This window comes from Thyridium curvatum (genome assembly GCF_004353045.1).
Source record: "Thyridium curvatum strain D216 chromosome Unknown NODE_41_length_360454_cov_79.457556, whole genome shotgun sequence".
NCBI lineage: Eukaryota > Fungi > Ascomycota > Sordariomycetes > Thyridiales > Thyridiaceae > Thyridium > Thyridium curvatum.
In genome coordinates, this window is record NW_022156796.1 from 172945 (window position 1) to 198129 (window position 25185).

The following is a 25185-nucleotide window of genomic DNA, read 5'->3' on the forward strand; positions in this document are numbered from 1 at the left end:
TCCCATTAGGCCAGCGAGGTGCCCGGGAGGAATGGCCGCGGAGCACCTGTAGGCCATCTATACGAGCCAGGAATGCGGCGGACAGCCTCTGGTGCCCACTGAAGTGCCATTCTGCGTGCGATCTGGAAGGCTGGCGGGCCCTTGGTGGATGAGCGGGTTTGGCTGGGTTTTGCATTCCAGTCGGCGATAGAGTGAAACCTCATGCCAAGCCCGCCAGCCGCTGCGCGTGGCGGCGGACCAGACGCCACGAGGGAGAGGGTTTCACGAATGAGATGGTCGAGATTTCAAAAGCGATGACGCCGTGGATTGATGCAAAGTGAGGCAGATGACCTTTTTGAGAGAAGTTCGTTGTCGAGGCTGGGCTTGACATGTATCACGAGAATCGTGGAAGCCTCCTCAACCGTCACTTCACCTCGGCGGGCGCTTCTAGGCTATGCGCTAAAGCTCCCATCAGCGTGTCGCGGGAAACAGCTCCGTTCTGCGGGATCGCCAGGCACAACCGAGGATTGACAAGCCATTAAAGCGCAAGCCGCCGGGTTCCAGAAAAGCGCGTCTTGAATGCGCGGGACGGGAAGCATCTCAGCAGTTCGCGGATCGCAATTGCGGACGGACAGACCAAAGGTGGCATTCTGGCCGGTCTAGCGATTCCCTGGAATGCGAATTCCGTTGGTGTGGTTGGACCCTCGCTTTAGGGCGTCCGAGGGCGTCCTAGCGGGCATTCCGGGTACCAACCCCCACTGGAACTTGGAGGCTCTACGCGGGCTCTCTGGCTAACTACCGGGCATGGTGGACATTGCTTGATGTCCTAAATTTAGAGAAATGGAAGGACAACCAACTTGAACATACTAGGTAGCTCTCTGGAAACAGACAGACGTGGCTGAAGAATGGGCAATCGTGAGGCTGTATCAAACGCCAGCGCTGTCTCTGATCGGGCGCCGTCCCGTGTGGCTCATCCCGGGAGACCACCCGGCCAGCTTTACCAGGCTGTCGCAAAGGCCTCTCTTCAAGATCGATTCATGGCGCGAAGACGGCGCCGGTGACTCGGCGCTACAGGCCATCCACGCCGAGAGGACTAAGCTTGACCTCTCATCCATAAACCACTCTCATAAACCTGTTCTGACCTGCCCGATTTGCGGATAGCGAGACCACTGTGCCGCACCGAGATGGTGAAAATGTGGGCGGGTGCGGGGATAAATCGACGTAATTGGCCTGCAAGTCGGGACTACTCCGATCTCGAGGACTTCATCCCACTCCGGGCGAGGAGAAGAGAATTCGGGTTTACCTAAATTTATCATCTCTCCATCGCATCTCTACGTAGGTTCGCATCTTTGGGTAGGTAAGAGCAGACCATGCTCGCCAAACACAACCGGCGCGCCATGGACGAACACACATCCTCCTCCGCCTCGGCCTCGGCCTCGGGCGGCCCCGTCCCCTTCGGCAAGGAGATGCGCAAGCTCTTCAACTTCAGCGACACCTACCGGCCCATGAACCACGGCTCGTGGGGCACCTTCCCACGCGCCATCATGGAGGAGCGCGCCGCCCACCAGCGCGCCTTCGAGGCCCGCCCGGACGTCCACAAGTACCGGGACACGCCCGCGCTCATCGCCGCTTCCCGCGCCGCCGTGGCGCCCCTGCTCGGCGCGCCCGCCGACGAGGTCGTCCTCGTGCCCAACGCCTCGACCGGCGTCAACACCGTGCTGCGCAACCTGCCCTTCCGCGAGGGCGACGTCGTGATCTACTTCAGCAGCGTGTACGACGCGTGCCGCCGCACCGTCGAGTCGCTCGCCGAGACGACGCCCGTGAGGGGCTGGCAGGTCGAGGTGGAGCACCCGCTCGAGGACGACGAGGTGGTGCGCCGGTTCCGCGAGGGCGTGCTCGCGGCGCGGGCCGCGGGGCAGAGGGTCCTGGCCGCGGACTTTGAGACGGTCATGTCGCTGCCGGGGGGCCGCCTGCCGTGGGAGAGGCTGTGCGGCGTCTGTAAGGAGTTTGGGGTGCTGTCGCTCGTCGACGCGGCGCACGGGGTCGGGCATGTCGATCTCACTCGCGTCGGGGAGGTGAGCCCGGATTTCCTGGTGACGAATTGCCACAAGTGAGTTGCACTTTGAGAGACAGTAACTTTGACGGAGAGAGAGAGGAGGGCAACCGCACAAAGTTCTATTCCAGCTGACAACATACAGGTGGCTCTTCACGCCCCGCGGCTGCGCGGCGCTGTACGTGCCCAAGCGCAACCAGCACCTCATCGCCACCAACTTCCCGACCTACCACGCCTACCAGCCGCCCGCGGCGCGGGCCAGCATGGACACCAACGCGTACTTCCAGTCGCTCTTCCTCGACCTCGCCACCCTCGACGTCAGCGCCTTCTTCTGCCTGCCCGCGGCCATCAAGTGGCGCGACGAGGTCTGCGGCGGCGAAGACCGCATCCGCGAGTACTGCTTCGACCTGGCGCGGCGGGGCGGGGACCGGGTCGCGCAGACCCTGGGCACCGAGGTCATGGACAACGCGAGCCACTCCTTCCGGAAGTGCTGCTTCGCCAACGTCCGGCTGCCGCTTCAGGTTGGAAGGGATTTTGCCGAGGACGAGGCCGGGAGGGTGTCGGATTACTTGTACGACGTGGCGATGAGCGAGTTCGACACGTACTTCCAGATCAAGTTCGACTATGGCCACTTCTGGGTCAGGCTGAGCGCGCAGGTGTATCTCGAGATGGAGGACTTTGAGTGGAGTGGGCGGACGCTGATGGAGCTGTGTAGGAGGGTGAGGGAGGGCAAGTGGAGGAGTTGATGCTTAGTCTCGAGCGTCTCGTCATGGTCACGTCAGGTATGTACAAACGAGTAAGAGAGGGTTGTCAAGATGCGTCTATTAAACTGTCACCAGGGATGAAACCCCTATTAGAGTAGATCTATTGTATTTCATTCTAGATCTCCAAGGAAAGCATTTGGAACAATACGTCTCAAGAGTCCTCCCTTCCTGAGACCATCTCCACGAATGAGTAATCGAGGACCTCTCGAACTTTCAAACATAACTCACAGCCATTTATCCATTTACAGGACAAAGGCAGCAAGACCGAAGATCGCGGCGATACCGACGGGAGCAGCGACGGCGGCACCGGCGGTGACCTGAGGAGGCTGGGTGGCCTTGGTGGTGCCGTTGGCGGGAGCGGTGGCGGTGGCCTTGCACGAGTTGCAGACGGTGCTGGTCAGGGTGCTAGAGACGACCTTGCCGGAGTCGGTGGCGCTCGCCGAGGCAGCCGAGGAGGTGGCCTTGGTGGCGGGTGCCGAGCTGGAAGGAGCAGGGGCCGAGCTGGAGGGAGCGGGAGCCGAGGTGGACGGGGCCGGGGCAGAGGACTGGGCGCTGCTCGAGGGGGGAGGAGCAGCAGATGAGGAGCTGCTGGCCGGAGCGGGTGCGGCGGCAGCGGCCTCGCAGTACTTGCCGGCGGCGTTGACGAACTCGCCTAGGAAGGAGGAAATGGGCAAGTCAGTCGGAATGAAGAAGGGGAAAAGGAACTGGGAAGAACATACCGATGGCGACGGTGATGCCGCACTTGTCAATGACGCAGGTAGTGGCGGCGTCGGCGACCTTGACGTAGGTCTCGCGCTCGCAGATGCACTTGCCGTTGTTGACGTCGCAGGTGGTCACGGCCTTGACGGCGTCGGTCAGGCAGGGAACGCCGCACGACGGGAAGTAGTCGCTGGGGTTCTGGGCGGCGGCGAGGCCGGCAACGGCGAGGGCGGCGGCGGCGATGAACTTCATGTTGGCTATCAGAGAAGAGTTGACGTATATATACACGCGGGTATTGGCTGCTACTGTGAAAGCGAGTGTATTTTGGGGTCTAGCGAGCGACGTTTTGGGGAAAGAAGAGAGATGGGGTGCAGGCAGTTTGGAGGAACGGGCCGGGCTTATATGGCTTCGGCTGTTGCTGTTGGGGGGGCGTGCGCAAGAGATCTTTTGTTTTCCTCATGTCCATGACTAAAGCTAGTCGACATGCTGCCTAGCTCCAGGCACGATGCTGAAAGCTGGAGCTGTTGGTTCTTCGTGTTGGACCTTGACGATGGTCCACACCAGCTCGGTGGCGTTGGCACTTTGCCGGATGAGGGCGTCATCAGAGTCCCGATGCGCGAGCTAATTCACTCAAGTGTGTCTCATTTCAGCGAAGCCGACGTGGGTGGGAAGCTCGGCTGGCTATGAGAGAGGAGCCGATCTCGCAAGCCTCAAAGCGAGAGTGGGTTGCTTTGAAGCCTTGGCAAGAGAGCACTACGGCGTAACAGAGCACTGCGAAGTACCTACCGAAATTACATCGCAAGTGTCCATCCTGCAAGCCACAGAAATCGAGAACGACCAATGGTGCATGAGACGGGCAAAGTCTGCCCACTCGGAAAGGGCGGCGGTAAGTGGAGTGACAGCCTCTAGGTGGGAGACATGGACTCGGATTGGGGGTGTGTATACGCAGATTAACCAGAGGACGACCCAGATGTCATGTTGTTGGCATGTCTGTTGGTTTAGGGGGTGAAAATTTTATCTGATGATCAGATAAGATCGAAAAGGTACCATCCGGCCCCCACTTGATCTCCGTGCTATTGACAACAAACCCACACACACCACCGCATGGCCGGGCGCCATTGGCTCGCCCAGGCTCAGCCAGAACTCGACTTGGACAGACAGGGAATGGCGAACGCTCTGGACGTTTAACTTGAGACCAATGCACCTCGCCAAGTGTCGAGTGGGACGGAAAGGGGCTTGCCGGGTCCGCTCAGTCGAGCCGGATCATCCTGAGGAGCTGAAGCTGAAAGCTGTACTGTCCTGTTAACCTTGGTATCCGCAGGTACATACATAGCACAGAGGATGGACGAAGCGCGCCGAGCTGAACAGCATACAGATGGAAACACTCCCGAAAGTAACCCTCAGTTGTTTCCTTCCTCGTGCATGTTAGTCTAAGCCGAGTCTAGGCCGGAAATGACCCCTGGCTGAACTGACCTAAACTTGAGCCCTTACTAGACACGATCCTGATAACGCCAGCTAAACTTAGAAGTGGATTTGGATGAAAATGCGTTATTGTATAAATCCCACTCCACTAATATATAAAACCTACATGCTTGATTATCATGACGTCTTTATGGTCTAAGACATATCGCTCTATTTCAATTTATCACGCTACACAGTGAGAATAGAAAGTTATCCCAACCAATCAACAAGGCCTGATCTAATGATTGAACTGGGGAAACACTTTTCATTTATCGTCAAGCTTAGGCCTTGTCCAAAACTCGAAGGTTTGGTTAACAATCTCCTAGTAATGGAAAAAAGAAAAAGTAACAAAGACAAAAGAAGCAGAACAAATATCAGTAGAAGGGATAGAAGAACATGCTGTCCCATCCCAAGCCAGTCTTGTCGTGTGAATTTCGTCCCAGTGCCATTCCAGAAGAGTAACCCCAGACTCCGTATAAATCATGAGTGGCTGCTAATCCGTATTCCAGAGGCAAATGTATTATTTAGACAAGAATAACTGGCATCCACTGTGGTTTGATAGCGGTCCATGCGATCAGACTCACAGCACCAATAGCCAAACGCGAATAAGGGTGCCCTTCGCAAGAGCTTATGTCACCCTCACAAGGGCTAATCATGACGAAAAGGCCCCAGGGCTCATTATATGCGAATTCCCTGTAACGCAAGAACTTGCTGTGAGAGCGGCCTGCTCCGATGACGAACACGTGGTAAGAGGCTTTGTCGGCTTGGCTCTTCGCCCAATCTCTATGCATCAAAGCGGTCTGTCCGACAAGGGTCCCATCATCCGTAGCAAGACCCATGCTGATGTAGGCCTCTGTCGTTCTGCTTTCTGATTCGTCCGATTGAACGTACAGTACCGCCATGGTAGTGTTGAAAGCCAAACAGTGATGTTTCTCTGCTATAAGTCTCGTCCTGGCGTCAAGGTTATGATGTTCTTGAGCCGTCCATGGATTGTGGACACAATTCCTCCATAGCTCCACTTCGTCGACCCCCGGGTTCTCGTATAGCCACTCTAACTCATTATGCATGTTGTCAGGGACTTGGTTGTCGATCTTGGTTTCACCAGCCCATATCTTCTCTTCCAATGTTGGCCAAACTCCTGCTCGACCAGGTTCACGTGGATCACTGTAGAAAGTAGTGATAAGAGTACCAAAGTCCGTAGTATCTCGAGGACCAGAAAAGCCACATATTAGAAAGCTGCCAGTCGAGTCATGTGTTTCTGTGTAGGCTCGGTCTTCATGCCACGCTGCCCAAGTCCATGTTGGAAGTTTTGGTTCAGAAAGAGGGTGTGTTCGACTTCCTAAGTGCGTCCAAAGTAGACTTTGAGATAGATACCTCTCAGGAAGGCCAACCAGCATCTCCGAGCATAAGTCAAAACTGATGAATTTCGAGAGCCCAGCAAATGCATTCAGAATATCATGACGGTCACCGAGAACGCGGGCGCGATAACTCAAGACTAGGTCGAAGTAATGGGACAGACCAAATCCAATGTTACTGCGTCCGTATCCAGGCTGTAGGGTCGAATAATTCGGCCTCGCCGCTATGAGAAAACCGTCTGCGTAGCCCCATCGATGCGACTCGGGCGATTTTGCGCATCGTTCCTCGGGCACTTCCGAGCATTGCTTCTCACACCTGACATAGGTATGGTTGTCGCAGAAAAAGACGCTTCGACGTGAAAGAAGTCGTTCCTGAAAAGTCCAGCCTCTGGTGTTCCATTTAGATTTATTCACAACTCCATGTGTGCATACACGTGCGGAGTTCCACAATGTCCACTCTTTACCCTGTTGAGAAGGTTGACGTGGTCGAGTTGAGGTGCCAGGGAGGCCGGCTCCTGCTCTATCCGAGCATGCTACAAAAGTGACGTTCGCTAGTTGATATATAATGTCCATGGACTCGATTTGAGATTGTTTCAGGTTGTCGTCATCCTGGACAATGCATAGCCTGTCTACCCAGAGGTACGAGATACCAATTTCCCGGCAAAGTTGTATGGAATCCGCGATCACCTCGGGAACTGCACTAGGTCCGAGGGATTGCGGCTGTTCTAACTCGTCCAAGTTGGCCGCCTTCAGCATCAGATCGCGTTTTTCACATGTCGTTGCAGTGCTCCACTGATAGCTTAAAGCTGCATATTCCACTTCTCCTTTGGGCCGCATTATAGCAGCATTGTGGACATCGATTAGCCGGAAGTCGCTAGGAAGGTGGAGGGTCATCCTAGGCTGTTTGCAAAGTCCGTCGTGATCGTTCCGGCAAGCAGCAAGCCAGTACCTCAGACCAGCTGTACTGAAACAGTCTCTATCCCATCTGTTGATCTGCCGGAGCCTCTTTCCGTAGGTCTCGTAGTGTAGTTCAATTTCTAAGAGCATGGGTGTGTAGTTCGTCGTGGAGTTCGTGGTGGAGTTTTCGCGTATAACGATAGGAAGGACGCACGCTTCAGTCAGGCCCGGAGCGCCATGCTCATCCACGGCTCGATCGTCCCTTGCCTGATGGGCAGGTTCTATCCAACGAGTTGGGAAAGGCCTCCAGATGCCAACCTGGTCATTCCGTAGCCCCAAATTGCGGTCATTGACAATCTTGCAAATGCAGGAGCATACCATACATGACGCTGTATTCAGAGGTTTAAATTCAAAACGACTCTGAATCACATCGTAGTACTCGTCATCCTTTCCGTTGCGTCCTTGCTCTTGAACATGCGCTTGAACATGCGTTTTTCGAAAAGTTCAGGTTCGCGGCACGGGCAAAAGACGACGTGGATGAAATCATCCCAGGACTGACATTGTCGGCAGAGGAGCGGATTCTCAGGGCTTGGAGTATCACAGGTGTCGCAGAGGGTACACTCCCAGTCCCTGTGGTCCATACTGCACCAGCTGCTGTCACTCATGCTGTCATCCACTGTGTCATCCAAATCCATGGTATCATTCAGACCCATGGTGTCATCCATATTCATGGTATCGCTCATGCTGTCGCTCATGTTGTCGCTCATGTTGTCGCGGATACTCTCGCTCAGGCTGCTACTCACGCCTAGAGGTTTGAAGGCTGGGAAGAATCGGTGATAACGTTCTCCAGAGGAATGAATAAGGATATCATGAGAGAGGAGAGCCAGGGCAAGAAATAGTTGTCAAGGAAGAACCAGGGAGGGTGGAAGAGGATGCGGGGGAACGAGGTTTTGTAGGCCGGGACTGTTGCTCCTGGTTCATTAGGCATCAAAACGGGGATGCCGAGTTGGCTACACGGCTGCTGTAGAGCTTTACGTTAGGCCGCAACCACGACATTTTCGGGCCTACTATCTCAAGCGTGGTACAAGCCGCCCACAAACTTGGCCATCCTTGTAATCTTACCGCCTCTTCTCTGCAATTCTCTTCCAACATATCCTGACTAGAAAGGCTTGAGAGAATAAGAATATTTTAGAACAATTATTGACAGGGTAGTGCAAGTAATTTTCAATTAAAAGTATACAATTATCTTAGAGTTTATGATCAACAGATAGCCTTTCCTGGACAAAAGATAGCATCCAACACTACTGTTCACCATACATCAGTAAGCCTTAGCTCTTTTTCAAGGACAATATGACCAAACCAAACTCACGCACTTCCCTGAGTTTGTGCTTTTACCCAGATCCTGAGTCGCGCCTGAGTCGAGCCTGAGGAGAGTGACGAGGGGATGAGCAAGCGACAGAGGTAAACTGTTGAGACATACAACAAGCGATGTATTATGGCCTCGAGGTTTGGAGGGTGTCATCCTTATCAAAACATGCAGTTCAACCAAACCGCTAATATCGAGTAATTTCGAATGCCCTCAGAAAGAGTCCAATGAAACATTGTGTCTCGAGGGCTAACATCCTCCTTGCTTCTTCACTCCCTACTGCTATCAACTCCATCTAGCCGGCAACAATATCTCCCACATTAATCTACCACCTTCCTATTGTCCTGCAATCCTCCCAAACATGTTCTGACATAATTGCACTAAAGACTTGACCATAGACGGCTTTGTGCAGTTGGACAGTTGAAAAGGGTTCTTGTTAGTGACAAGACGTATTCCAACCGACTGAAGGATTGCTATACCTTGCGTAATATTAGTTAACATTGGAAAGCCCTCTTAGACATGCGGACATCACAAGGCAGACGGTGGGCTGCGCCACATCGTCTCCACATTGTACTACATTTATCATGAAGTCCCGTTGGTCACAAAGGATGCTGAAACACATGCGACGTCACAAGGCAGACAGACAGTGCTTCGCCGCACGACCTCCCCCTTGTACCACGTCAAAATGCTGAAACACATTCCCATAACATGTCGCCGAAGGGCAGCCACGGACAGATTGCGCCATCTTTATTTTGTTCATGCGTTGTCAAATTCGCTCCTTAGAATACGTGAACTATCCATGGCGAACGGTCAACCACCAGCCAAACAGTCGGTCTGGGACGGCGACGGCTGGTTCCTAGAGGTCCTGTCGCTAGTTGCCGCGGCAGGTTTCCTCGGGGCCATGGTAGGACTGGTTGTCCACTACGACGGCCAAAACGCGAGCGATTGGCCATATCCTGTTACGCTCAACGCCTTTGTCGCCGTCCTGTCTCTGGCCGCAAAGGCCTGCGTCATGTTCGCCGTCTGCGCGAGTCTGAGCCAGTGGAAGTGGATCCTGTACACGGGGAGGAGCCACGTCTTGATCGACTTTGAGCGCATCGACTCTTCTAGTCGCGGTCCACTAGGAAGTGTCGCTCTACTTGCGACGAGCTGGAAGAGCGGGTAAGAGCCGCGCTCCTCTTCAAGTCTACTTTTCTGATTGTCTCGCCACAGACTTGTTGTTCGGCTAGGGGCTATCGTTACGCTATTAGCTTTAGCATTGGACCCCTTCACGCAGCAAATAATCCAACTTCGCCAAGACGTGGTCTTCACCCCGGCCGAGCGATACGCCCAGAACACACGGGTTGGCGCCTGCGCATACTACTGGGATGGTAGTCTGAACAACTCAAACTCAACAACGCTGACGAACGGAACTCGCGGGGAACTCCACACCTGGGAAGCCTCGACCCCGACGTATGTGCAGGCCGCGGTGCTCGATGGGCTGTCCAGGCCGATGAGCCAGCTCCAGGCTCAGACCCCGTACTTGTGCCCGACGGCTGACTGCCGCTGGCCCGCGTTCAACTCACTGGCCGTGTGCAGTCGTTGCAGTAACACGACATCGGAGATTACTCGGATCCCCGGCAACTCGATCGATCTTTACACGGCCTTTGCTGCCCAGTACGGTGGCCGAGATATGCTTGGCGACAACGCCACCGCGTTCCGTCTTCCGACAGGCCAATTCATCGCAAACATGGACAGCTATATGGAAAAGAGCACCGGATCCAACGGTGCTCCACCCTTTCTGATGAGTGCTTCTGGAACCGGTGTACCGAGCAGGACGCTATCCTTGCAAGAGAGCAAGAGCCTCATCTGGTCGATAAACATCCTGGCAATAGCTCCGCGCCATGACGACCTGTCGAACAAGACCAAGCCTGTTGGAGGTAAGTGGCCAGAGATGGGTCTTGTATCGGGTGAGTGTGGCCTTTATTGGTGTGTAAACCAATACGAGTCCGTGCTTCGCAACAATACTCTATCAGAGCGCGTCACTGAGCAGGAGACGACATTCAACATGCCATTAGACGACATCATCAATAGAACTTGGCCCTTTGACGGACTCCAATTCAAGCCAACCGTCGTGGACACCGGCATCTGGCCTGGTCACATTGGGCTGTGTGATACTAAGAAAGAGGGAGGCTTCGGCTGCCTCAATGTGTCGATAGATTCGGTCCTCTCACTGAACAGCTATTTTCAGACCTTGCTCACCACGGGCGCCCCGTCAGCGAACGCTACCGCCGGCCTAGGCCAGGATGCACTCCACAACGAGGGTGTTTTGGTTAATGGTCGATCGGTGCCAACTGCCCTCTCGGGTATATGGACAGACGCCAGCCAGGGACTCCAGGATCTGCAGTCGAGGTTCGAGGCCCTGGCACTGAGTACGACCAACGCCATAAGGTCTTCCGCGATGGACGCCTGGGATACTTCGTCAGTCGTGCCGGGGAGCACGAAGGGGACGGTCGGCAGGACACAGACCCTGTTCCACATGCAGTGGCAGTGGATGACGCTGCACTGTACGGTTTTCGTCCTCGCCATCGTCTTCCTGCTGCTCACTGTGACGCACCCGGGGCGGAACAGGGCGCCGCTGTGGAAGAGCAGTGCTCTTGCCATCTTGGCACGCGGTCCGAATGCGGCAGAGGTCTTGGATGGCGCGGAGACGATGCCGCAGATCCTCTACAGGGCGAAGAAGGGCAAGGTTGTTCTGTACGACGGCGCCGTGGCGGTACAGGAGGGGAAACCTGGTCTTGACCAGAAACTTCTAGGCTCGGGAGCGGCAAATGCTTGATGAGGGGGGTGCCAAGTAGGGGTCAGAATGGTTGGCGGAGGTCCATCGGGAGGTATCTCATTACTCGCGAGGAATTTCCTTGCTCTGGAACTTGGAAGGGCTGACTCACTGTCTAAAACTGATGGGATTGATGGATGGATAGTGAAGTACTTCTGTTAACAGCCCATAGCTACACCTTGAGCACATTCTACGGGTTTAACAATTCTCTTGGGGTGCTCCGCACTTCCACCTTGACCTGCTCGATCCTAACACTTGCGTTGCATCTGCTCGATTACCAAGGGTCGTTTCGCATCCCACTCATCCCACACGATAGAGTACGAGGCCGTGTGTCGCCCTGGAATCTCTCCTATTGTGCCATTTCGCCTTTCGAGCTTCTCTACAGGCAGTCCTTGAGCGCCTTCCCAGACACGTGCCCACCTGGCAACACCTTCGAACTCGAACCCCATCTTCAACGCAGTCTTTCGTGACTTTTCATGCCCAGCGTGGCACTTCCACTCAACGCGCCGAAGGCCCAGTCCTCCGGCAGAGGGCGGGTCGAGGGTGTAACAGAGCAAGAGGCCGATCGCGTTGGCCGTCACGTGGGAGCGTTGAAATGCTGGGAAGATGAGGATGCCCACCTCGGTGACCGCGTTCACGGTATCGGTGGCGGTCAGGAGAAGGATGCCCGCATACTCACCTCTGCCTTGCGGGTCCCGATGGCCACGACCTTCTGATGCCTTCTTGTCTATGACCATAAACAAACAAGCCGAAGGCATGGCGCTGATTGGATTGCAGAACTTTGTCAAGAGGTCCTCGCCTGTCTGCACATCGGGAAACGCGATGTATGTGAAGACTTCGGGGCTTGCTTTGATGACTTCCATGCATGGCGCAACGTGTTCTGATGGCTGTAAAGGTCAGGTCTCGAGGCCCACCTCGTCTTGTATGAATGGACTGAGCAGTGAGCGTACATCAAACGGTTCGACAGCGACAAGCTCGTTCTCTAAGAGCTTTTGCTCATAGTGAAAATTTCCGTCAGACATCTTCGGTGCTTAATCCTGTGCTGTTATGGTAATCGTATTGGCCCACTTTAAGACTTCTGCGACAGTACAATTTCTCGAACATCAACGGTATCGGTCGCGAAGGTATGGCGATGCAGAACGCAGGCAAGATGAACCAAAACACCTGAATTCATCATAGATATCTATCGTCTCACAGTTTCTCCAAGTAGTCTGGTTGATGGCACGCCAATTCAGTCAGACTCGACCACGATCTTGATCCTTCGCGGTGTTGGGTTGGGTGCGGGGGAACATGAAGCTGGTCTGACATAAGCATAAATTCCGTCCCGCAATGAACTCCGCAATACCCGCCGGTCACCCGGGAAGGAAAAGGGAAAAAAACCCAGCACGATGCACGTGACAGACAGCCGCTGAGTCAGGCCATCTGGCGCACAGACCCCGGCGTCATACAAGAGGAGCTGGCTGTGGTGAGCTTTCTGTGAAATCCGCGAGCAATTGGAGTTTTTCGGATATCAGTCGGCATTGCTATTTTCACCCTACACCCGCGAACACGCATACAATTGACCTGCCGGCCAGTCACACGACTACTTTGCGAGATCTCAGGACACCCTCGCGGAACCTTAAGACTGCCCGCCGTCCCGACCGAGGACATGTTGGAACCCCACGACAGTCCGGACCTGGAGCACCTCACTCCAGAGGAAGCCAGCCGCATCATCCATTCCCACCGCAAAGTCAGATACGGTAAGGCCTCCCGTCCGCCTCCCGTCGGGCCCGCTCCTCCTAGCCTGCGCCGGGATGCAGACCCCGATGCACCCCATCCTGCCTCTCCCCAACGGTAGGAGGGGAGGGGTCGTCGTCACGCTCCATTCACGTGCCAAGACCTGACCCCAGCTGATCATGTTATATAGGTACCGCATGTTGGCCATGCCGCCAGCGCAAGGTCAAGTGCGACAACAAGCAGCCCTGTGAGAACTGTATCAAGCGCGATCACGCCCAATTGTGTTCCTACAAGCCCAATCGCTCCTCCTCGGGCAAGGGAGGATCCGCCCATGCTTCCGTCGTCTCAGACAGCGTCCTGACCAAGAAGCGTCACCACTCGCCCGACGAGCATGACGACGCCCGCCCGGGTCCGGGTCCTAGCGCTGAGGCTGCTGCCATCAAGCCGTACGGTGAGTGAGCGTGACATCGCTACCCCTCTCTCGTCATCGTGCTGATGCCTCTGCGATGTGCGTGCAGTCGACGGTGATTCCGCTGAGGTATCACGGTATCTCGGCCAGAACAGCATACCTGCCCTCTTGCGAGAACAGACATCAGAGCCACAAGAGGGTGTTGAATACATTCGCCAAGACATGAGGTCCATCTTTGGACTCGACAACTCGGCGCCCTTCCCGCTCATGTCATCGCGGCACCTAGACCGCATGACCTCTGACATCGCCGCTGAGCTCCCTTCAGATCGCGAGGTCATGAAGTATGTATTTTCTTCTTTCTCTGTGATTGCGACGCTGTTCCAATGTTCCCGTGTTCCCTCGCACTAGCGATATCAATCCCGATTGTGCTTCGTCGTATTCCTCCTCTCCTCCTGTCGACCACTAACCAGCTCCCATCAGGCTCTTCCGCACCTACAAGGAGACGCCCCACAAGTTCTGGGGCTTTGTTATCGACATTGACGAGCTCGAATCGAGGTTAATGAACTACCTCGAGGACCGGGCAAAGAATGCCAGAAACTCCACCAAGGTCACCAAGCCCGTCTCGGCCTCCTGGCTCGCCATCCTATTCGCCGTACTGGCCGTAGGGTCCCAATATCACGACTCCCCATATCACATCCGTACCCGCGATTCGCAACGATATATCCAGATATCATTCCACTTCCTCATGGTTGGAAATTTCCTACTCCGGTAAGCATCGGCTGTAAATTTTGCCACCTCGGAGACCTCGTCGCTGACCGGGCCATCACAGACCCAATTTTGATTCGATCCAAGCGCTGCTGCTTACTGGCTTCGTCTTGCTCAACGACATGAAGGCCGAGGCATCATGGGCGCTTCTTGGGCTCACCATCCGTCTCGCACAGTCCCTTGGCCTGGACCGTGCGTCACATCTCGAGGGCCATCAATCTCCCGATATCGCACATAGGGAACTAATCAGGAGAAAGCTATGGTACGACTTGACCATCGGATCGACACGAATCATTTACGGCTAACACTGTCTAGGTGGAAATGCGTTTGGCACGATAACTTGACATCATTATCTTTCGATCGGTAAGATCGTTAGCTCCCACTTGTGTGGTCGCAAACAACACCACTAACTAGGTGTCTAGTGCGCCGATGACCAACGCAGTCACAAGCCCTCCACCAATGCTACCCGGCTCTGAGGGCAACTGGACCTACATCGAGGCCATGTACAAGCTCACCGACATCATCGCGAGGCGGCTCAACCCCGATGCCCACGCCAACACTACCTACGAACAGATCCTCGCCAACTGCGACGAGTTCGAGTCGATCCGCACTAGCGTCCAGCCTCAGCTCCGGTCCAAAGAGGCCTGCAAGACCGCCATGGACAGGCTACAGTACTTTGCCATTCGGCTGCACACCTCCTTCACCATCTCGGTCTGCTGCCGCCCCGCCCTCCGCCGGGGCGACGGCGGCAACCTGGACGCCGTCCAGAAGCAGCAGCTGGGCGAGAAGTGCAAGCAGAACCTCACCGAGACGGTGCGCATGTTCCTCTCCATGCACCAGCTCTCCGTCATCCCGACGCGGTCGTGGGCCTTCACCTACAACGGCCTCTCGTCCGCCGTTCTCCTCGGCATCCTCGGCGAGACCAAGACGGACCCGGAGGTCAGGCAGCTGCAGGGCGACCTCATAGCCGCACTGTCGGCGACGGCCGCAAAGGAGCAGACCTCGCCGCCCACGCATATCCAAAAGTCCGACAGGGACATCGAGCTCTCCGGGCCCTTGTCCCGCGCGCTGATGGCGCTCAAGAACATCTACGACCACGGCTCGATCACCGGCCAGAACGTGCAGAACACATCGTCGCGACGCAACTCGGCCGCCCTGGCGCAGTTGCAATCTTCCCAAGTGTCTGCCATCGGGAACGGCAGCGGGGCTGGCAGTGGGGCCGGGGATGCACAGAAGGGCCTCACTTCGTACCCGCGCAACAACACGCCGGCTGGGGTTGACCCTCACCAAGATGCTGCCTTGGCTATGGCCGAAATGCAGAATGGGAACAATTTGCAAGACTTTAACGCGTGCGTATCCTCTCCTCTCTGTGATTATGACACCACAGGTCCGAAAAATGCTAATACAGCAGACATAGAACGATGCCATACGTCCCCTCGTTACAGCAGGGCGCCACGACCTTGCCTGATATGACCAACATCGATCCGGCGACGTACATGTCTCCTATGGATCTGTATGACCAGATTTTCTGGGGTACGTAGTTTCGATGCGCATAAACAGTCGTGTCAATTAGCAGATGCTAACAACCCCTCGTGCAGAATCCCCCGACCCGTGGAACACGGGCATGGACACGATGAACTTTGACTTTCTTGCTCAGCCGCCGCCCGGTCAGCCGCCTCAGCAGCAATTCTACTTTTAATGCGGGCGAGATCTTCAAGGCAAAAAACGTTGTGATATCCCCGGATGCGGCTGTGGTTCAAAAGATGAAAAGTCCCAAATGATGTTATGCCGGAGTTATCGATGAGTGGTTTGTAATGGCGCTGGGCTGTGTTATCGGATATCCCTGAAAACAAAATTGCATGTTCTAGAAGTCACTGTTGTCAATTTGAGAGCACTGTACTCATATGGAGCGTTATGAACATGGTTGAAGTGCTTTGATTTTGTTGGAACTTGCGTAATCATGTGCAAATGGAACTGCCAGTCCGTCTCTTTACATGACCCAATAACCTCCGCTCTCGGGTCACATGCCCGCGCAAGGAAAGCTCGTCCTCTAACTTACTCCTCAAAAGCAGTAAACTTCTCCAGGTAGGCCTCGGCCTCCTTGTTTTCCCTCTCGAGCACCTTGCGGTGCGCCTCGCTGCGCACGCGGATGATGCACTGGAACTCCTGCGGGCGGATGTTGAAGCCGTCGGTGTAGGCAAAGGTGTCGTACCGCCGGCCCTCGATGGGCAGGATGTCGTACGCCCACATGAGCTTGGACAGCGCCGCGAAGAGCGAGTTGGTGGCCAGGTTGGCGCCGGGGCACACGCGCCGGCCCCAGCCGAAGGACGAGTGCCCGCTCTTGGCCGGGTGCGGCAGGCCGCCGTCCTCGACGGCGTGCTTCTCGCCGATGACGGGAGCGGCGACGCCGCCCTTGGCGGCGGTGTGCCGGGCGGCGACGGCCTCGTCCAGGAAGCGCGGCGGGTAGAAGTGGTGCGGGTTCGGGTAGTACTTCTCGTTGAGGTTGATGGCCCACGAGTTGCCGAGGATGGTGGTGCCGGCGGGGATGTAGTGGCCCTCGTACCAGTCGTCCTCGGTCGAGGCGTGCGGCGTGCCGCCGAGCACGGCGACGGGCCGCCAGCGCAGGACCTCCTTGCACAGGGCGCGCACGTAGGGCAGGCTGGCCTCGTCGTCGAAGGTCGGCGTGCGGTCCGGCCCCACGACTTCGTCGAGCTCGGCCTGCGCGGCGCGCAGGGTCTCCGGGTGGGTGATGAGGGCGAGGAAGGCGCTGCACATGGTCGAGGCGGTGGTGTCGGAGCCGGCGCCGAAGAGCGAGGCCGGGATGTACGAGAAGTCGCGGTCCGACAGCGGGATCTCGGTCTCGTGGCGCATCTCGAGCAGCAGCTTGCACAGCGAGTCGGGCAGCAGGTCGAGGCGGTTCTCGGCCTTGGCGCGCGTCATGTCGCCCTTGACCATGTCGACGAGGGCCATGTTGGCGGCCGACTCCTCGCGGCCCTTGGCCTTGATCTCGCGCTTCCAGGGCGCCAGGGCGTCGGGCACGTACTTGAGGATCGGCAGGGTCTCGACGAGGTACTTGCCGGGGACGTTGAGGGAGGAGGCGTAGTGCATGAACTGGAAGCGCTGGCGGATGACGTTTGCGTTGAGCGAGTCGATGCGGTGGCCGTAGGCGACGCAGAAGACGACGCTCGAGGTGAAGGTCTCGATGTGCTTGACCCAGCGGGCCGGGTCGGCGAGCAGGCGGTACGCGAGGCGCGCGGCCTCGGCCTCCTGCACGGGCTTGTACAGCTTGAGCGCCTTGGGGCTGAGGGCCATGTGCAGCAGCTTGCGGCGGACGGACCAGGTCTTGCCGTACGGCTGCACGAGGATGGACGCGCCGTCCCAGTAGATCTCGCCCATGGCGACCATGCGCGGGCGCGACGAGTACTTGGACGAGCGGGCCTCCATGAGGTCCGAGGCGACGACGGGGTCCGAGATGACGACCGTCGGCCGCCGCCCAATCCAGACGGTGAAGATGGGCCCGTAGACGCGCGACCACCGCTCGAACTGCAGCCAGGGCTGGCTCTTGGGCAGCTGGAACTTGTTGCCGAGGAAGGGCAGCGGCGTCGGGCCGGGCGGCATGCGCCACCAGACGTAGACGTCGCGCAGGAGGATGACGGCCGGGGCGACGACGAGGAGCGACAGCCAGACGTAGAGGGGCCACGAGGCCGGGCGGAGAGCGAGCTCCAGGAGCGCCATGGCGGGCGGGTTCGAGCGAGGTTTGTCTGGTGTGCTGTGTGTATGTGGTACAGTTCTGGCTGCGGTCCAAAACCGGAGGGGTTTCGCGGCCTAGAAGCCCGTAGGATACGTCGCGAGGTCTGGGGCAAACTCTTCAGTGGACTCCGCCACTAATTGAGGGACTGATCCGGGGAACACTTGTGATAATCGGCGTCGCGTAGCAAAGTTGCCTTATCCTTTCAGATAAAATGCGTCGTCCTCCTTGCGCGATGCAACCTCGTGCCATGGGAAGGGAGTAAAGAAGGTTTATGGGAAACGCAGAACTTGGGCAGTCCCGTGAAAATAGGTACAGAGCATCCCCAAGTGCCGATTAGCAAGCGATTTGCCCGCCTCCGTCTCTTGCAGCAGCACATGGCCTGCAACCGGTGGACCGGGAGGGGCGCTGGCGATGCTGCCGCAGCCAACCAGCCGCTGTCGAGAACGAAGGGCTTGACCAAGTTGGTGCAAGCCGCCTCTCTGGCGCAGTCCTGGCGACCCTCCGCACCCCGCCGCAACGCCCCCGATCGCTGCGTCGGCAAATCGAAAGCGTGGGATTTGTCTGCCTGCCAAGTCCAGGCCCGCCGCGCTGGGAGAGACGGCGCCAGTCCAGGCCAAGGCCGAGGGATCTACGGGACAGTGTTTGCCCGCCAACCCCAACTGACTCGCTGGAAAGCTGGGGTGCAGCGCTGCGTCGACACGATTTTACTGCTGCCACTCCGCACTATTGGGGTTGGCATGGCTCTAATTACCCCGTTATGATATGATATGGGGTAGCCATTGTAGGAGTGGAATTGGTCTCCCGCCCGGCAGTCGTCTGTGACCGGGAGCTGCGGCGAAACCACGGCGGGTCAGCCGCATTTCTCTCCCAAGACGACGCCGTCACCGCCGGTGACAAGACGGCATTGCATGGACCAAGTTCGCTTATTATTTAAACGATCACTACTTGTAATACCAGGGGTGAAAGGTAACAACATGAGACCATGACACTGCCAAGTCGCCCTAACTCTAGATTAATAAATTAATAGAAGGCCGAATGACGAGACAAGCCGAAAGTCCTGCGACGCATGGCTCAGAATGGGGGGGGGGGGGACCTACAGTCTATCAGGGTCGTATCTATTCAGCTGAGAAGCTGATTCTTCCCCAATTTAATACTGCCATCATGACTTGGCAGGCCAGTACTTGTGCACGAAATCCAGCGGCTCTCCCTTCAGCCAGGGTGCTTCCAAAGTATCATTCTTGTCAAAGACATGATCACCGTGCGGCACGAACAAGAGATGCAGAGGGACGCCTGGTTGCAGTTTCTTGAGTTTCTCCGCCCATGCTTGCGTGTGCTCCCACGGAACCTGTATTGGATGTCCTTGTTTAGTCGTTTGGTCCTTGATGCTTCGGCGTAGGGCAGACTTACAGACTCGTCCTCCCTAGACTGATATAGAAAGATCGGCGGCAATTCCGGCGCGGTGTCCAGGGCGTCCATCGGGTTGAGATATCTATTTGGGCCAGACGTGTCGACCCATTTGCCCGCCTGCGCCATGGCGCCCATCAGCGGGATGCGGCTGCCATACTTTGCTCTCGTGCAGATGGTCCCGGGGACACGGGTTGCTAGGTGCTCCTCAACTATCGAGTAAGGGAACTTCTCTCGCCAACAGGGGCTCAGATGCACGTTGCGCGGAGGTGGTTTGTGTAGGAGATTTGGCAAGTCCACAGCGGGATACTGGAGGAAGAGCACCTTGATCGGCAGCTTGGTCATGCCCAGAAGGGCCGTCTCCACGGCGTGATAGCCACCGCCACTCTCACCTCCGACGAGGAGGTTGGAGACATCCACATCAATCTTCGGTCTCATGCGGTGCAGGGATTCCTGCGCCTTGCCTTCTTCTACCCATTTCCAGAATGAGCGGGTGTCCTCGATTCCGTCAGCCACCTCGTGCTCAGGCCTGAGACGGTAGTCTGGAGTGAGGATGACAGCTCCGTGCTTGAGAGAGAGCTCTAGGAAGCTAGAAAGAGATTGGAGCTCATTAGAGTCAAGCTGGCCAGGAGTCTATATCCATACCCAGAACATTAACTCACAAGGGCCGCAACGAGGCCTCGGCCTCTCCTTCTGTCATTCCCCCGCCATGGAAACGGACCAATAATGGCCGGGGCCCGGAAGGAAGCTCCTTCGGGATGACGAAAAAGGCATTGACCGGCTGGTTGTCAACATACTTGTACGCAACACGATACGCGTCAAACTCGTCCAGCAGCTTCACCGAGTTGGAGTGTTGGGTATGAGGGTCGATCGTGTAAGGTTCCATGGTGGCTTACCCTGGTGAAAGTAATGATGTCAAGCAACGAGAGAGGCACAGAGGTAAGGTCCTATCCAATATGGCCCAAGTAAAATCGAGTACCCTATTTATACAGTGAAATAATCAAAGATGGAAGTTGTATATTTATAAGCGGGCTGCTTATCAAGCGTGAACAATTGCCAGATGTTATCATGTTCCCGGAACAGCAAAAGCCGAGTTTACGGGCCGGAATACCGGTAGTATCGCAACGACTTGCCCCACCCCGAAGGATGCCTCAAACGGATATATCATTCACGAGGAAATCTTGGCTTGAATCCTCAATCGTGCCAGAAATGGTTGTTTACTACCGCTTGTCGTGTTTTCTTCAAGACTTGATACCTCCTTTGCGAGTTCAAACCATCATATTACGCACCGGTTTTAATCCTCCAAGAAATGCCACCAGACGTTCACGTGAATTCCTAACTTACGATTAGTCCTCTCGTTGCTATTCCGCTGTCTGAATACTATTTTCTCACACAATAAGCGTGATTAGAAGCGTTTGTATATGTCTTCTTTCTATCTGCACGTGCGAATGGCTAGTTTATGAGGACTCTTCGACAATGTTGTCAGTCGCTGTGCATTGAAATCACGATGTGGTCTGGTCGGGCTCTGCAGAACTAATCGCAACAACCCAGTTTTACTGCTATGCCACTGAGTCTAAGTGCTGGGTTATGGTAGTGTATCCTTATCAATCCCCTTGCCAAGAGGTTGATCAATGGAGACAGCACAGGTTCTGTTGCAGCGTCTTGAGTCGAGTTCTATTCCTTGCTCCCATGAATGCTTCGCGACAAGTAGGCATAACTCTAATCTTGTTGAATTCATGTTCTATAAAGCACCGGACATCGAGACAAATCGGAGTACGGCACTGGTCAACCAGCAAAATCGGGTCGATAGTTCTGAGCAGCCTTCCAATGCGCGCATCGTGACCCTCCTCCGATAACCGGCCCGAGCGCCGTGCTGGTGGCACTCTGATCAGGGTTAAACCCGTCGTTAGATCACACCTACAGGATGCACCTATTCCGTAGTGGCCGTGCATTAGCATTTCTGTCAATATGCACACTTGCCGTCTATGCATGCACAAGACGTGGCACACTACTGGCTAACTAGCAGGAAGCAATGAAGGTCGCTCGGCCGAGCTTGTTGGAAGTTGACTGAAAAGCTCGTGAAAACCCCGCAAACTTTGGCGCATGCATGTTTGTCAGTGTGTGGGGATCACAACTACTAGTGCACCCGTTCAGGTGTGTGACATGCCCCTTTAGGCATGGCATCTGCTCGTGTTCAGGCTCAGCAGCTCAGGTAGCTCAGGTACGCACACCACCATGCGGCCACTGTGGACCACTCGGCAAGCTGTGCCGTACGCTGGTAAAAAGATCCCTACAGTGGTCCCCTCTGGACGCGAAGACGCGGTGTTGTTTGTGACTTGTTGTCTTTGCTTCTCGTCGCTGTTGGCTCTAGGCCGGCAAGGCCGGGGGACAATGCTTGATTGGAGGGTTCTCCGCTTCTCCAGGTCAAGCCACTCGATGGGGGCTTGGAAAACTGCTGGGGATATCCTAGGCAAACCCACTCCCCGCACCATCATCGACAGATCGTGAAAGACAGCCATTCGTCTTCCCAGTGGGCAACGATTGAGCTGCTGCATGTTTGGTTTCGGGTGGTGGAGGAAATGAGTCCAGTCCCTACCAGAGCAAGGAGACAAACCTTTGTGTTGGTGCATGTGCGAAATGACTCTCATTTCAGCCGCAGCATCGTGAGTGTGAGCGAGGTGCGTCCTTTTCTCACAGGCGAATACCCCCTTACTAATTCTCGCCCGATGCGGTAAGTGTGCGGCATGGGTCTCAAGCATTCTGGACATAACCTTACCCACTGGTGGATGTGCCTTTTCCATCTGGTGAACTTCATCCTACCAGTCTCCGGGTCTGTTGCAGTCAAAGTGGATGGGTTATACCAGGCTTTCTGGCGCTCTGATCAACCGTTTCTAGAAGCATGAACGTAAAGAAGGCAGTGTTCTAATATTATCATGCCCATCTCGAATAAAAGAGCGTGAGAGGGTTGTGCCGGTGCAACTCATGACCCGGGCAAACTCGACAAATTACCCTGCATTGTCTCTCTCCACACTGCACCGTTGCATCCACAACCCATGGACAATCCCCCAGACCCACTCTTGCCCGATATTAAGGCCTGCTGTGCAGGCCGTGGCCAATGCTGACAGGAACCTGGCTGCCAATTTCGATCAACGGCGAGACCTGCTAGAAGCGGTTGGTAAGCGCTGCATCTCGACCAATCGTGCATGGACCCAATGCTCCTCCACACCCTCAGTTCAGCATCTACCCCGGTCTTGGCTTCCTGGGACCCCGGTCCTAGACAGGGGTTGGTGAGGGCTAAGCTGTTCAAGTCTCTCTCGCGAATCACTTTTTGGCATAGCCCTCAAGGGAAGTGATCCCATGGGCTGAAGGTCGGGAATAGCGGAGTGTTACTTTAGGGGGATCCTGCACGATGCCCTGCACGATGCTATGTTGGTTTGCTTGGGTTGATGTTGCCCGGCTCGAGGCCGATCAGATGCAAATTTGCTCGTGGTAGCAACCATCTTGTCCGAGGCAAGTCTCGTTGGTTCAAGTATATAGCACGAGGGTGTTCCCCAAAGTGGATTGCTTGTGTCCTTGCTCCTTCATGGTCGAGTGACTCTCAGCACCTCCGTGTGAACAAGAGACTCCCAGCTAGCAACACCTTCGTTTACTTGGTCCTACGTTCGTTTGACCTCTTCACGATGAAGTCCACCCCTACGCTCTTGGCCATCATTGGCCTTGCTGTCGGTGATGTCGCCGCCCAGATCACTGCCGCGCCAGTGTGCCCCGGCGGACCTTGCTCTTCGGCTGTTGCTGCCGTTCCCGAGTGTGCCTCGAGCTGCATCTCGTCTGCTGCCAAGTCTGCCGCCAAGTGCGTTGACGGCGACTTCCAATGCCAGTGTGTCTCATCGGCCGTCATCCAAGAAGCTGCCGTCGGTTGCGTCCTGGGCGGCTGCACAGACCCCATCGGTGTGATCAACGCCGTCAGCACTGTCTGCGACTGTGTCAGCAAGAACCCGAGCACCTACTGCGGCAGCCCGAGCACATCAACCACATCTCCCACGTCCGAGACGAAGCCGCCTACCACCAGCCAGCCAACCACGGCTCCCACTTCAACCTCGCAGCCAACATCGGAGCCGCCATCCAGCAGCCCTACCTCGACGGGAGGCAACACCGATACCAGCAAGCCCGGCTCGAGCCCGCCCCCGACCTCGACTGGCTCATGCGTAGCCACCAAGTCCGACTGTGCTCCCGTCGCCAAGTCGGCCGTCCCCGAGTGTGCTCAGGCCTGCTTCACTTCCTACGCTCCCTCAGTTGGCTGCGGCGTCAGCGACTTTGCCTGCCAGTGCCAGCCGACTGCCCAAGCTTCCCTCTCCAAGCTTCTCGTCCCCTGCGTTGCCACCGCCTGCCCCGCGGCTCAGCTCCCCAGTGTCATTGCCGGCGCCAGCTCTGTCTGCGCGTGCGCCACGGCCGCCCCTGGCGGCGGTGACTGCTCCGGTGGCAGCAGCGGATCTACCTCTCAGCCTCCTCCCACTAGCTCCCCGACCTCAAAGGGCGGTGACAACAAGCCAAGCTCGACCTGCAAGGCCGCGACCAAGGCCGACTGCGGACCCGTGGCGTCTTCTGCCGTGCCCTCGTGCGCCCAGGCGTGCTTCTCCCAGTATGCCCCCTCCGTTGGCTGCGCCGTCACCGACTACGGCTGCCAGTGCCAGCCCACTGCCCAGGCTTCCCTTTCCAAGCTTCTCGTCCCCTGCGTCGCTACTGCTTGTGAGGCTGCCCAGCTCCCCAGAGTGATCTCAGGAGCCAGCTCCGTCTGCGCTTGCGCCAGTGCTCCTCCCTCTGGAGGCGACTGCGGCGGCGAGACCAACCCCCCTCCCGCCACGACCCCCTGCCCTACCAACCCGCCCAACAACGGCGGTGGAAACGGGGGCGGCAGCGGCGGCAACGGTGGTAACGGTGGCAATGGCGGCGGCCAGGCGACCACCTGCGTCGAGGTCACCATCGCCGCTCCCGGAGGCGGCTCCTCCGGAGGCGGCAACGCTGCCTGCGCGCCCCTCGCCTCCAAGATCGAGGCCTGCGCCCAGCCGTGCTTCAGCTCCGCCATCCCCAAGGTCGGCTGCTCCATCGACGACTACTCGTGCCAGTGCGAGTCCGGCCACCAGGCCTCCCTCTCCCAGATCCTCGTCCCCTGCGTCGCCACCGCCTGCGAGGCCGCCGTCCTGCCCTCCATCATCGCCGAGGCCAGCGCCGTCTGCGCCTGCGCCGCGACCGCGGGCTCCGGAGGCGCCGGCAACGCGGGCGCGAAGCCCATCACCACCACGACGTGCTACCCCATCGGCGGCGGCGGCAGCTCTGCCAACCCCACTGGCGGCAGCGGAGGAAAGGGCGGTGGCAACGGCGGCGGCTCGGGCGGCGGCGCGACCAAGTCTGGTCCCGTTACCGTCCCGACTGCTGGTGCCAACGCCAAGTTCGAGATGGGCGTCGTCGGCACGATCTTTGGTGCTGCCTGGCTTGCTGCTATTGCTCTCTAAGTCATGACGCTCGCTGTCTTATGGATTGAACTGGTGTAATGGTATCATGAGGAGGCGGAATTGGAGGGCGTTTCGGTTCGTGTGTACATATTAAAATAAGCTTAATATCACAAACCTACTGGTACATCAGGCATGCGGACTTGACTTTGTAGCTTCCCCGCAGATCATTGTCTCACAACAACCTGTGTGTGCATGTGGTTGCGACTGGATGGAATGTGAAATGCTGTCGCTCGGAGTCTGC

General features: G+C 56.6%; 9 protein-coding genes across 9 annotated transcripts; 4 read left to right on the top strand and 5 right to left on the bottom strand.

The window, feature by feature from the left end:
- Positions 1–1376: 1376 nt before the first annotated feature.
- On the top strand, positions 1377–2778 carry E0L32_006967 (uncharacterized protein; the record flags this gene model as incomplete). Its single annotated transcript, XM_031141658.1, has 2 exons — positions 1377–2089; positions 2178–2778. The coding sequence occupies 2 exons, from the start codon at positions 1377–1379 to the stop codon at positions 2776–2778; spliced, it is 1314 nt and encodes a 437-aa protein (XP_030994031.1).
- Positions 2779–3038: 260 nt separating this feature from the next.
- Positions 3039–3747, bottom strand: E0L32_006968 (uncharacterized protein; the record flags this gene model as incomplete). The annotated part of the gene is made up of 2 exons (XM_031141659.1): positions 3039–3448; positions 3516–3747. 2 exons carry the CDS (start codon positions 3745–3747, stop codon positions 3039–3041), a joined length of 642 nt encoding a protein of 213 aa, XP_030994032.1.
- Positions 3748–5480: 1733 nt separating this feature from the next.
- E0L32_006969 (uncharacterized protein) lies at positions 5481–7975 on the bottom strand (the record flags this gene model as incomplete). The annotated part of the gene is made up of 2 exons (XM_031141660.1): positions 5481–7597; positions 7648–7975. The coding sequence occupies 2 exons, from the start codon at positions 7973–7975 to the stop codon at positions 5481–5483; spliced, it is 2445 nt and encodes an 814-aa protein (XP_030994033.1).
- A 1398-nt stretch (positions 7976–9373) lies between these two features.
- E0L32_006970 (uncharacterized protein) lies at positions 9374–11392 on the top strand (the record flags this gene model as incomplete). The annotated part of the gene is made up of 2 exons (XM_031141661.1): positions 9374–9735; positions 9787–11392. The coding sequence occupies 2 exons, from the start codon at positions 9374–9376 to the stop codon at positions 11390–11392; spliced, it is 1968 nt and encodes a 655-aa protein (XP_030994034.1).
- A 245-nt stretch (positions 11393–11637) lies between these two features.
- Positions 11638–12411, bottom strand: E0L32_006971 (uncharacterized protein; the record flags this gene model as incomplete). Its single annotated transcript, XM_031141662.1, has 2 exons — positions 11638–12276; positions 12340–12411. The coding sequence occupies 2 exons, from the start codon at positions 12409–12411 to the stop codon at positions 11638–11640; spliced, it is 711 nt and encodes a 236-aa protein (XP_030994035.1).
- A 626-nt stretch (positions 12412–13037) lies between these two features.
- On the top strand, positions 13038–15978 carry E0L32_006972 (uncharacterized protein; the record flags this gene model as incomplete). The annotated part of the gene is made up of 9 exons (XM_031141663.1): positions 13038–13128; positions 13296–13556; positions 13624–13855; positions 13995–14282; positions 14344–14541; positions 14595–14642; positions 14702–15628; positions 15697–15812; positions 15878–15978. 9 exons carry the CDS (start codon positions 13038–13040, stop codon positions 15976–15978), a joined length of 2262 nt encoding a protein of 753 aa, XP_030994036.1.
- A 356-nt stretch (positions 15979–16334) lies between these two features.
- On the bottom strand, positions 16335–18014 carry E0L32_006973 (uncharacterized protein; the record flags this gene model as incomplete). Its single annotated transcript, XM_031141664.1, has 1 exon — positions 16335–18014. The coding sequence occupies one exon, from the start codon at positions 18012–18014 to the stop codon at positions 16335–16337; it is 1680 nt and encodes a 559-aa protein (XP_030994037.1).
- A 1175-nt stretch (positions 18015–19189) lies between these two features.
- Positions 19190–20320, bottom strand: E0L32_006974 (uncharacterized protein; the record flags this gene model as incomplete). Its single annotated transcript, XM_031141665.1, has 3 exons — positions 19190–19375; positions 19438–20023; positions 20097–20320. The coding sequence occupies 3 exons, from the start codon at positions 20318–20320 to the stop codon at positions 19190–19192; spliced, it is 996 nt and encodes a 331-aa protein (XP_030994038.1).
- Positions 20321–23114: 2794 nt separating this feature from the next.
- E0L32_006975 (uncharacterized protein) lies at positions 23115–24944 on the top strand (the record flags this gene model as incomplete). Its single annotated transcript, XM_031141666.1, has 1 exon — positions 23115–24944. One exon carries the CDS (start codon positions 23115–23117, stop codon positions 24942–24944), a length of 1830 nt encoding a protein of 609 aa, XP_030994039.1.
- Positions 24945–25185: the final 241 nt, after the last annotated feature.